General features: G+C 56.8%; 1 protein-coding gene across 6 annotated transcripts in view; it reads left to right on the top strand.

Moving 5' to 3' along the window:
* SPTBN2 (spectrin beta, non-erythrocytic 2) overlaps positions 1-12,394 on the top strand; it is a 62,925-nt gene that overhangs the window by 31,233 nt on the left and 19,298 nt on the right. For all 6 annotated transcript variants that reach the window (XM_073352065.1, XM_073352061.1, XM_073352063.1 and 3 more), the window contains 11 exons: positions 149-300; positions 2,261-2,434; positions 2,837-2,928; positions 3,127-3,207; positions 3,402-3,517; positions 4,208-4,320; positions 8,117-8,304; positions 9,523-9,640; positions 10,018-10,176; positions 10,418-10,720; positions 11,266-11,419. In XM_073352065.1, the coding sequence (XP_073208166.1) occupies positions 149-300; positions 2,261-2,434; positions 2,837-2,928; positions 3,127-3,207; positions 3,402-3,517; positions 4,208-4,320; positions 8,117-8,304; positions 9,523-9,640; positions 10,018-10,176; positions 10,418-10,720; positions 11,266-11,419 (1,650 nt within the window). The remainder of the gene's footprint in view (positions 1-148; positions 301-2,260; positions 2,435-2,836; positions 2,929-3,126; positions 3,208-3,401; positions 3,518-4,207; positions 4,321-8,116; positions 8,305-9,522; positions 9,641-10,017; positions 10,177-10,417; positions 10,721-11,265; positions 11,420-12,394) is intronic.

Raw genomic sequence — 12,394 nt, 5'->3', positions numbered from 1 at the left:
GGATCCAGAATTGTAGGCATTGGTTGGGTCGATCCTGGTTTGGGGAGCCCCCACTCCGGTAATGGCGTGTTCTGTGGAGAGCAGGATTGGGGATAGACGCCAGGGCACCCGTTTCTGAGGAGCCTTCTGGTGGCTGCTTCTCTTGCAGATGAGCGCGAGGCCGTGCAGAAGAAAACCTTCACCAAATGGGTGAACTCTCACCTGGCACGTGTGACCTGCCGCATCGCAGACCTGTACAATGACCTGCGCGATGGGCGCATGCTCATCCGCCTGCTGGAGGTGCTGTCGGGTGAGCAGCTGGTGAGTGTGGGGCTGGGGGACAGGGCACCCTGGGAGCAGTGCCATGGGATATTTGGGCTCCTTCACCTCTGCTGGAGGCTTCATATACCAGTGCGGTTAGGGCCGAATTCAGATCTTAATTACCTCAGGGAGAATCTGGAGTCACCTCAGTAGGCCCCACTCCCCTTTCAGAGCAAGGAGTGAACCCAGGAGTCCTGACCTCCAGCCTGCCTGCTCTGACCCACTACCCTCATCTGCAAGAGAAGTGGCCACCGGAGGGCACCTCAGAAACGGGCAGCCATGGTGCCTATCCCCAATTCTGCTTCCTCACAGAACATGCCACTACAGGGACGCTCCCCAAGCCAGGATTGACCCAACTGATGCCTACAATTCTGAAGCCAGGAGTCCCGGCTCCCAGCCTCCTCTAGCCCACTGGACCCCACTTCTTTCCCAGAGCCAGCGTAAAACTCAGGAGTTTTGACTGCCAGCCCCCCTCTGCTGTAACCACTATGCTCTGCTCCCTCTCTGGTCGTCCCCACCTATGTGCAGACTTGAACCCAATAGCACCCACAGCTCCCTGTGCCTGGCTTTGTAGCCCATTCTGTGTCTTCCTCTGTCAAGCTGGGCTTCTCCTGGTTCTGTGACTCATGCCCTGGCTGCCCTCTGAGCTCAGCACCTGCTCCCAGCATGCAGTGCAGCTCCTTGCCTACATGCCAGGTGCTGGGCTGGGTGGGGCAGGCTGGCTACACGCCCAGCCCTGCTCTGGTGGTTTTTCTGGTTCTTGGGCAGGTCAGGTGCTGGAGCCACCTGGCTGTGTCTGTCTGAGCTGCCCCTGGCCCGCCACCCTGTCTTCAGGGGGCACATCACTCCCTACGCCCCTGCCCTCACTGCCACAGGTGCTGCGGTCCAGGTCCTCTCTGCTTTGGAGCCCTGGCTTCCTGGCACCAGGGAGATGGCTCCCACAGCACCCAGCCCCAGGGCGGGCGAGGGCAGCCAGAATCATGGGGAGGGCAGGCATGGAAATTCCATGCTGAAGGGTGGACTCCAGTATGGCCCAGGGTGTAGGACACTGGGCTGGGAGCCAGGACTCCTGGTTTCTTTTGACAGCTCTGGGAGGGGAGTGGTGTGTAGTGTCTAGAACATTGGGCTGGGAGCCAGGATTCCTGACTTCTATTCCTGGCTCTGGGAAGAGCAGTGTCTAGGGACTCCAACCAAGATCACCACCCCATTGTGCTGGGCGCTGCGCAGACACAGAGTGAGACATGGTCTGGGCCCTGAAGACCTCAGTCTGAATAGAGATGGGAGGAAAAACAGAGGCACTGAGAGGGGAAGGGACTTGCCCAACATCAGAGGCAGAGCGGGAAATAGAACCCAGGCATCCTGGCTCCCAGTGCAGCATGCAAAGTGGTGGTCAGTGCCCCATGCTGTGCTCAGCTATCCTAACTCCCCCCTGTGTCAGGCTCCTGCACCAAACCCTGCCGCAACTTCAGCTTCTCCCCTGTGTCAGGGACCAAGAGCAGACTGTTCCCAGGGCTGGGCTGAGCTGCCTCGTTGGTCTCAGAGCTGTAAGGGCCTTGGGCCAAGACTCCAGCATGCTCTGGTCTGTGTGGGTGACCTGTTAAACCGGCTTCCCAGCCAGAGCTAGCTGGTGCATCCGGCCCAGCACCTGGATTGTTGCCTGCTGCGAGCAGCATGGATGCTGAACCAGCAGTGAGGAGTGCAGGTCAGGGAAGGGGGTCCTGGCAGAGGGGGAGTCAGGCAGTGTGGGGCCCACAGGCCAGTAGGGGATTGAGGTGGGATCCTGGGAGCAGGGAAGCAGGCAGCGTGGGGAGTGCAGGCTGGAGGGGGGCTGGGGTGGGATCCCAGTAGTAGAGGAGGATGGTATGCGGAGCACAGTCTGGGGGAAATACTGAAGAGGGGTGCTGGCAGCAGGGTAGGTGGGTGGCAGGGGGATCCCCTTCCTGTTACTCCCACCTTCCAGCCCAAGCCCACCAAAGGGCGAATGCGGATCCACTGCCTGGAGAACGTAGACAAGGCCCTGCAGTTCCTCAAGGAGCAGAAGGTGCATCTGGAGAATATGGGCTCCCATGACATTGTCGATGGCAACCACCGCCTCACGCTGGGCCTCATCTGGACCATCATCCTCCGCTTCCAGGTACCTGGAGCAGCTCAGTCTCCACCCCTTTCCCCACCCTGGACCTGAAGCCCTCTATCCCTCTGCAGTCTCAGAGCTCCCCAACCTCTTCCCCTCATGGAGAGCCAACCCTGGTGAGAGTTGGTGACAACGGAACAATTGTCCCTGCTGGCATGGTGGAGTGGTCATGCCCCTAACGGCTGCAGGCCACTGCCCTATGGCTGCCTGTGTTATGCCAGTACTCGAGTGGCTGCTTGGGGACCACTTGGATCCCTGGTTCAAATTGCCCATGGGGAAAGAGCCCCTCCCAATCGTGTGATGTTAGAAAGAATGGGCCAGGGAGCATGGAGCCTTCTCTCCATGGCCCGGGAGGCTTGGTGCTGATGGGACTAACCCGCACCTGCCTCTGTATCTGCTCCCCAGATCCAGGATATCAGCGTGGAGACTGAGGATAACAAGGAGAAGAAATCGGCCAAGGATGCCCTGCTGCTCTGGTGCCAGATGAAGACGGCAGGGTAAGGGGTAAAGGGTAGCTATCGGGGGATAGAGTATCAGGTCTTTCCTCTCTAGGGGATGCTGGTTCGGATGCAGCCCCATGGTGAGAGGACTGGCTGGCTTGGGGGGAGAGGGGGGGTCGGGAATGGGACACGGGCCCTTTCCCCTGTAAGGGGCTCCAGCTCCATCCCCCTCACTGCTGTGTCTGTATGTTACAGGTACCAGAATGTTAACGTTCACAATTTCACCACCAGCTGGAGGGATGGCCTGGCCTTCAATGCGATTGTCCACAAGCACAGGTCAGTGTGGGCCATGTCTGGATGCGCAGGGGACACCAGGATCTCAGGGACCCGTCGCGTGCTGCCACTGTCCTCTAGCATTGGCCTAGGGTGGGGCATTAGGATGGGGTTGATGGGGGTCAGCGAGACATGGGGGAGTGGGGGTGGAGCCTCCGGCCTGGCATTCACTGTATGCCCTTTGGTGCCCCCTGCAGGCCGGACCTTATAGATATTGACACGCTGAAGAAATGCAATGCCCACTACAACCTGCAGAATGCATTTAACGTAGCAGAGAAGGAGCTGGGGCTGACCAAGCTTTTGGACCCCGAAGGTGGGTGTCAAGCTGTGTGGGCCTAGAGGAGGGAGGGCTGGGGTGAGCCGGGGTCTCAGTCCAATGGTCGTCCATTCTTGGTATGGGGGAAAATGCCTTTCTCATATGCGTTCATCCAGGTTGGAGGTCGGGGCGGAGTTTGTGGCTGGGTAATGCTGCTGGGAAACACTGTTACAAGGGGGACAGACTCCTCTCCCATCCTGCCTCTGTGCTGCTGAAAGCAGAGGGGTCTTTTTCCATGGAACAGTGCATTTTGGGAAAATCCAGACCACTTTCCCATCCTGCACTCATATACACGAAGAGGGAGGTTCATGGCTGGAAGTAGGGGCTCCGGGATAGCTCAGTGGTTTGAGCATTGGCCTGCAAATCCCTGGGTTGTGAGTTCAATCCTTGAGGGGGCCATTTAGGGATCTGGGGCAAAAATTGGGGATTGGTCCTGCTTTGAGCAGGGGGTTGGACTAGATGACCTCCTGAGGTCCCTTCCAACCCTGATATTCTATGATTCTACGACACCACTGGTTAATCCCCACCCACTGAAGAGAAATTACTGCTGCTTCCCATTCACCCCCACACCAGGGCATCTAGGTGTTAGTTGCCAGGAAGTGCCTGGTGCTGATGTGCCCTCCCTCACAGTGAGGAGGCAATGGGAGATGCGGCTCCCTCACTGACATACATGGCTCTTGCCCCCAGATGTCAACGTGGACCAGCCAGATGAGAAGTCCATCATCACATATGTGGCGACCTACTACCACTACTTCTCCAAAATGAAAGCACTGGCTGTGGAGGGAAAGCGCATTGGAAAGGTACCAAGGGCAGGGAGTGCTGTCACTGCATGGGGTGTGCTAGGTGGGTGGGTTGGGAGCGTGGATGGATTGGGTTGGATGGATTAGAAGCAGTGGTTCTCAAACTTTTGTACTCAAACTTTTTTTTATATTTAATAGTATTATAAATGCTGGATGTGAAGCAGAGTTTGGTGGATGCAGGCTGACAACTCATGACCCCCCACATAATAACCTCGCAACCTCTGAGGGGTCACAACCTCCAGTTTGAGAACCCTTGGATTAGATGAATAGATAGGGAGGATGAGTTGTTGGGATAAATGGATGGATGGAGAGAGAGGAAGCGTTGATGGGGTGGATGGATGGATGGAGTGGGAGAAAGGATTGAAGGGGAGGATGGATGGATGGAGTGGGAGGAAGCGTTGGTGGCGAGGATAGATGGAGTGGGAGAAAGCCTTGATGGGATGGATGGATGGATGGAGTGGGAGAAAGGGTTGATGGGGAGGAAGGATGGAGTAGGAGAAAGGGTTGATGAGATGGATGGATAGAGTAGGAGAAAGGGTTGATGGGGTGGATGGATGGATGGAATGGGAGAAAGGGTTGATGGGGTGGATGGATGGATGGAATGGGAGAAAGGGTTGATGGGGTGGATGGATGGATGGAATGGGAGAAAGGGTTGATGGGGTGGATGGATGGATGGAATGGGAGAAAGGGTTGATGGGGTGGATGGGTGGATGGAATGGGAGAAAGGGTTGATGGGGTGGATGGGTGGATGGAATGGGAGAAAGGGTTGATGGGGTGGATGGGTGGATGGAATGGGAGAAAGCGTTGATGGGGTGGATGGATGGATGAAGTGGGAGAAAGGGTTGATGGGGTGGATGGATAGAGTAGGAGAAAGGGTTGAAGGGGAGGATGAGTGGATGGAGTGGGAGAAAGGGTTGATGGGGTGGATGGATGGATTGGGAGAAAGGGTTGATGGGATGGATGGATAGAGTAGGCGAAAGGGTTGATGGGGTGGATGGATGGATGGAATGGGAGAAAGCATTGATGGGGTGGATGGATGGATGAAGTGGGAGAAAGGGTTGATGGGTTGGATGGATGAAGTGGGAGAAAGGGTTAATGGGGTGGATGGATGGATGGAGTGGGAGCAAAGGTTGATGGGGTGTATAGATGGAGTGGGAAAAAGGGTTGATGGCGAGGATGGATGGAGTGGGAGAAAGGGTTGATGGGGAGGAAGGATGGAGTAGGAGAAAGGGTTGATGGGGTGGATGGATGGAATGGGAGAAAGGGTTGATGGGGTGGATGGATGGATGGAATGGGAGAAAGGGTTGATGGGATGGATGGAGTGGGAGAAAGGATTGAAGGGGAGGATGGATGGATGGAGTGGGAGGAAGCGTTGGTGGCGAGGATAGATGGAGTGGGAGAAAGCCTTGATGGGATGGATGGATGGATGGAGTGGGAGAAAGGGTTGATGGGGAGGAAGGATGGAGTAGGAGAAAGGGTTGATGAGATGGATGGATAGAGTAGGAGAAAGGGTTGATGGGTTGGATGGGTGGATGGAATGGGAGAAAGGGTTGATGGGGTGGATGGATGGATGGAATGGGAGAAAGGGTTGATGGGGTGGATGGATGGATGGAATTGGAGAAAGCGTTGATGGGGTGGATGGATGGATGAAGTGGGAGAAAGGGTTGATGGGGTGGATGGATAGAGTAGGAGAAAGGGTTGAAGGGGAGGATGAGTGGATGGAGTGGGAGAAAGAGTTGATGGGATGGATGGATGGATTGGGAGAAAGGGTTGATGGGATGGATGGATAGAGTAGGCGAAAGGGTTGATGGGGTGGATGGATGGATGGAATGGGAGAAAGCATTGATGGGGTGGATGGATGGATGAAGTGGGAGAAAGGGTTGATGGGTTGGATGGATGAAGTGGGAGAAAGGGTTAATGGGGTGGATGGATGGATGGAGTGGGAGCAAAGGTTGATGGGGTGTATAGATGGAGTGGGAGAAAGGGTTGATGGGGAGGAAGGATGGAGTAGGAGAAAGGGTTGATGGGGTGGATGGATGGAATGGGAGAAAGGGTTGATGGGGTGGATGGATGGATGGAATGGGAGAAAGGGTTGATGGGATGGATGGAGTGGGAGAAAGGATTGAAGGGGAGGATGGATGGATGGAGTGGGAGGAAGCGTTGGTGGCGAGGATAGATGGAGTGGGAGAAAGCCTTGATGGGATGGATGGATGGATGGAGTGGGAGAAAGGGTTGATGGGGAGGAAAGATGGAGTAGGAGAAAGGGTTGATGAGATGGATGGATAGAGTAGGAGAAAGGGTTGATGGGGTGGATGGATGGATGGAATTGGAGAAAGCGTTGATGGGGTGGATGGATGAATGAAGTGGGAGAAAGGGTTGATGGGGTGGATGGATAGAGTAGGAGAAAGGGTTGAAGGGGAGGATGAGTGGATGGAGTGGGAGAAAGGGTTGATGGGGTGGATGGATGGATTGGGAGAAAGGGTTGATGGGATGGATGGATAGAGTAGGCGAAAGGGTTGATGGGGTGGATGGATGGATGGAATGGGAGAAAGCATTGATGGGGTGGATGGATGGATGAAGTGGGAGAAAGGGTTGATGGGTTGGATGGATGAAGTGGGAGAAAGGGTTAATGGGGTGGATGGATGGATGGAGTGGGAGCAAAGGTTGATGGGGTGTATAGATGGAGTGGGAGAAAGGGTTGATGGGGAGGAAGGATGGAGTAGGAGAAAGGGTTGATGAGATGGATGGATAGAGTAGGAGAAAGGGTTGATGGGTTGTATGGGTGGATGGAATGGGAGAAAGGGTTAATAGGGAGGATGGATGGATGGAGTGGGAGGAAGCGTTGATGGGGTGGGTGGATGGATGGATTCGGACAAAGAGTTGATGGGATGGCTGGATGAAGTGGGAGAAAGGGTTGACGGGGTGGATGGATGGAGTGGGAGAAAGGGTTGATGGGGAGGATGGATGAATGTAGTGGAAGAAGGGGTTGATGTGGTGGATGAATGAATGTAGTTGGAGAAAGGGTTGATGGGATGGATGGATGGAGTGGGAGAAAGGGTTGATGGGAAGGATGGATGGATGGATGGAGTGGGAGCAACGGTTGATGGGGTGGATGGATGGAGTGTGAGAAAGCGTTGATGGGGTGGATGGATGGATGGTGTGGGAGGAAGGGTTTCTTTACTGGATGTTAAATTCTGAGTCGCTGGTGAGCATTGGCTCTTATGGAGCCCAAGGATGGGCTGCTGGGACCATAGGTGCTGACTTCTGCTCACGTCGGTGGGTGCTTGACCCCCCCTCTGCTCCCGGCCCTGCCCTGACTCCGCCCCTGCCTTGACCCCATTCCAACCTGTTACCCAAAGTCCCCGCTTCAACTCCGCCGCCTCCCTGCCCCTATTCCGACTCCTTCCCCAAATCCCCGCCCTGCCTCTTCCCCTGAGCATGCCACATTCCCACTCCTCCTCGCTCCCTCCCGGAGCTTGCTATGCTGCCAAACAGCTGTTTGGTGGCAGCAAGCAGTGGGAGGTAGGCAGAAGAGCGGGGACACGGTGTGCTCAGGGGACGAGGTGAGGTGGGGGGAGGGGAGGTTTGGTTGCTGGTGAGTGCAGAGCACCCACTAATTTTTCCCCGTTGGTGCTCCAACCCTGGAGCACCCACAAAGTTGGTACCTATGGCTGGGGCCTCTTGGGTTCTTGAGGCTGCCATCCATCTCGGAGGGGGCTGTCAGCCAACAGGCTTGACCCATGCTGGCTTGGTGGTGAGTGACTCCTTCCCTCCTTTCCCCTCCCCTCCTGGCCAGGTGCTGGACTATGCCATTGAGGCTGACAAGCTGATCGAGAAGTACGAGACGCTGGCTTCTGACCTGCTGCAGTGGATCGAGCAGACCATCCTGACACTCAACGACCGTAAGCTGGCCAACTCCCTGAGCGGGGTGCAGAACCAGCTGCAGGCTTTCAACACCTATCGCACTGTCGAGAAGCCCCCCAAGTGAGTCCCTTACCCACCTCTGAGTCGGCCCTGGGCCACCACTTGGCAGCCCTGGCACAGCTAACACGGCACAGGGAACCCCCAGGACTGTAATCAGCGCCTGGATTGGTGCACTCTGAGAGATCTGTGCCACTCTGCTATCCTGCCCCACCTCTGGCATGAGCAGAGGATTGTGGGTGTTTTTCCCAGGGCGCAGTGCACTCTGGGATGCCTTGCTACAGACAGACTGGCTACGCTGGTTACTCAGCTGCCGCCTACACAACATGGGAAGAGTGCTCACATCATGTCCAGCTACCCACACTGGCGGCACTGCCCTCACAGGTGCCCACCATGCTGTGTGTGACCAGGGAGCCTACCCCATTCCAGCCTGTGGGAGAGGGACCTTGTATGAGCTGGTCACTTCCCAATCTTGGTGTGTTCCAGTGCCCTGTGTGTTCCAGTGCCCTGTGTGTTCCAGTGGCACTGCCTGCTGGCTGGCTCACGGGGGTGGGGAATGGCACGTGGGGCCTTGCCCCTCTAGGGGGCGTTGGCTCCACTTTAACCCCAAGGTGGAGGGACTGACTCAGGTTCCCTCCCAGTCCACGTGGGGACTAAAGCATGTGGTGGTCTCCAGCCTGTCTGGGGAGTTAGAGCAGAAGAATGGCGCTGGGGGAGGTAGCAGTGTGTCGGGTTCTCCATCAGAGTATGTAAAAGTTTGAAACAAGGTAAATTGTTCTCATTAACCTCTGAGGTTAGGACAAGAAGCAATGGGCTTAAATTGCAGCAAGGGCGGCTTAGGTTGGAAATTAGGAAAAACTTCCTGTTTGGGTAGTTAAACACTGAAACAAATTGCCAAGGGAGGTTGTGGAATCTCCATCATTGGAGGCCTTTAAGAGCAGTTAGACAAACACCTGTCACGGATGGTCTAGTTATTACTTAGTCCTGCTTGGACTGCAGGGGACTGGACTAGATGACCTAGTGAGGACCCTGACTGGGGAGCCTCTGGCATGACATGAGCTCCCCCTGGTGGCAGATTGAAGAGAACCACAAGGAGGGAAGGGATGTGGATATGTGTTCTGGGTTCAGGAACTGCTGCTCCTGCCCCTGTCCCCTGGGCTCTGATGGGCTCCTGCTCCCCCGCCCAGGTTCTGTGACCAGCCCGCCTGGATCAGCTCCCAGCCTCTGAGACACATACCCCTGGCACTCTGTCTGACCCTTTACCCTATCCCCACCCCTCAGGTTCACAGAGAAGGGGAACCTGGAGGTGCTGCTCTTCACCATCCAGAGCAAGATGCGCGCCAACAACCAGAAGGTGTATATACCGCGTGAGGGCAAGCTAATCTCTGACATCAACAAGGTGAGCAGCAGAGGGCAGGACAAGGACTCAGTAGGGGGTGCTTTCCCCTTACAGCCAGTGCTGGCCCCCCTCCCTCAACTCAGTGCTGGGGGTCTTTGCTTCTGGAGGTGTCATATTTTGGATGTGATAGAAAACATCTCAGCGCTGAGCGAGGATCCCTGTACAAACAGCCCCCACGTCCCACCTCAGAGGCAGCTGCATCTCAGCACCAGGCGAGGGATCCCTGTATAAACAGTCCCTGCCCCGCCACCTCAGAGGCGGCTGCATCTCAATGTCAGGAGAGAGATCCCTGGGAGATGGTCATTGGTGCTGTCATTAATTGTTGGCCTGTGTTAGATGTTGACTCCCTGCTGTAATTAACCCCCTCCCCCCTGCAGGCCTGGGAGCGGCTGGAGAAGGCGGAGCACGAGCGGGAGCTGGCATTGCGCAACGAGCTGATCCGCCAGGAAAAGCTGGAGCAGCTGGCAGCGCGATTTGACCGCAAGGCAGCCATGCGGGAGACGTGGCTGAGTGAGAACCAGCGCCTGGTGTCCCAGGTGAGTCCCAAACCCACAAACCATGTGATTAGAGCCAAGGACTCCTGACTCCCAGCCCCCACCCAACACACGACACCCCACTTCCCTCCAGAGCTGGGGATAGAACCACGAGTCCTGGCTCCCAGCCCAGTGCTCTCTCCGGTAGAGAGGCGGCTGGTTCCATGACCTGTAGGTGGGAGGAGCTGTGCAGTGACCCCCTCAGCCAGCCCTGCCCCGGCATGATGCCTGCCCTCCCCCGCAGGATAACTTTGGCGTGGACATCTCGGCAGTGGAGGCGGCGGTGCGGAAGCATGAGGCCATTGAGACAGACATCGTGGCCTACAGTGAGCGCGTGCAGGCCGTGAATGCTGTGGCCACCGAGCTGGAGGCGGAGTGCTACCACGACATCAAGCGCGTGCTGGCCCGTAAGAACAACGTGGTGCGGCTGTGGGACTATCTGCGGGAGCTGGTGGCCTCACGCCGTGAGCGCCTGCTCCTCAACCTGGACCTGCAGAAGATGTTCCAGGACCTGGCTTACCTTATGGACTGGATGGAGGAGATGAAGGTATGTGGGGGCAGTGGGGCTGGGAGCAGCCTGCCCAGCCTGGGCCGCCACCATCTGCCACCACCGAGGGGCCCAGCTGTCTGGGGTAGGTGTCCCAGGTGCTCTCTGCCAGCCCCATCCCCAGGAGCTCCAGCAGGGGGAGGCGGAGTGGCAGGCTGGCCTTCCTCTTGGAAAGGATAAGGGGGTAAAGCTGGGGGCACTGCCAGCTCAGACATGGGGTACATGGGGGTCAGTGGGGCAGAAGGCTTTGAATGTCTGTAATGGAGGGGAGGGAGCAGGGGATAGCGATGCCCTGGCGCAAAGGGGAGTTCAGATGCCCTGAGTGCTATATCCTGTGCTGCAGGGGGCAGGGAGCTGGGACTGTGCCCACATACCCCAGTGCAGCCTGCTGCTGTGTCTGTCCTCCTGACTAGGGCAGAGTGTGGGAGGGTGCCTGGCTCTGTCTGTAGGCGTGCCCCTCCCCTGACAGGGCCAAGGTATGGGCACTGGTGGGTGGGATCTGGGAGGGCTCCCCATGCAGTCAGCAGCTGCCCGTCCCTCCGCAGGGCCGCCTGCAGTCCCAGGACTTTGGGAAGCACCTGCACGGTGTGGAAGACCTGCTGCAGATCCATGCACTGGTGGAGGCCGACATCGCCGTGCAGGCCGAGCGCATCAAGGCTGTTGGCACTGCTGCACAGAGATTCGCCACCCCTGGAGAAGGTAACAGCTCCACTCACCACAGCCAACCCGCACCCTCCGTGTTCAGCTTTGCCGCATCCCAGGCCCCTACCTCATCCCCGCCCTGCCATGTCCCAGCCCATTCTATGTTTGCTCCTCCATGTGCTTGTCCTGCCATGCCCCAGCCCCCACATCCCATTCCTCAAGAGAACAGCTCAGAGCCCAGCTGAGTTTGGGGTGGCCACATCTGCAGGGGGCAATGCCATATCTTAAGCCACCCTGTGAGCTTCTCACCCCTCTGCGTCTCTGTGGAGGTTCCCTGCCTGGTGTGAGCCCTGCTCTGTGCCTAGCCCTGACTCTATAGCCTGAGCAAAAGGGCCTTCCCTCCCCTATTACTCGCTGTGGGCCCCCTATTTGTCTCCCCTGCCTCATACGCACCATTACCAATGACCCTGGCCCCCTTTTGCCCCCAGGACCCAAGGGTCAGGAGCCCCATGGCTCTTCCTGTGGGGCAAATGGCAGGGGAAGGAGGGGTTGTAAGCAAGGATCCCATGTTGTTGCCTCATGTATTGATTATGTGGCTGATTTCATTTTCCCCAGTTAGCACTCTGCAATCTGGTAGGTTCTTGTCCCAAGATCAGGCCCAGTATCTCCAGAATTATTATTTGTTTGGGAGCCCCATGGCAGTAGCAGCAACACTCGCACTCAGGGATGACTTTTGGTAATTGTAGGAGTTTTATTACCACAATGATCAGTCCAATAAATAAAATTATTCAAACAAGTAAAGTGAGATAATACAATGCTGTAAGTATGACCCACCCCAATACCTGGGTGTACTCAGTGATGAGCTGCCAAAATCTTAACAACCGGTTCCCTCCTCACCCCACGAGGGAGTCGTGGCCCGCCCCCGCCCCCCAGGATCCTACCCCATCCACCCCCCTCCCCTGTCCCCTGACTGCCCCTGGAACCAGGCAGGAGGGTCTTGTGGACCACTATAGTGGGTGCCCACCCCATTCT

This window comes from Lepidochelys kempii, chromosome 7 (genome assembly GCF_965140265.1).
Source record: "Lepidochelys kempii isolate rLepKem1 chromosome 7, rLepKem1.hap2, whole genome shotgun sequence".
Taxonomy (NCBI): domain Eukaryota; kingdom Metazoa; phylum Chordata; order Testudines; family Cheloniidae; genus Lepidochelys; species Lepidochelys kempii.
This window is presented reverse-complemented; position numbering and strand designations above follow the sequence as displayed.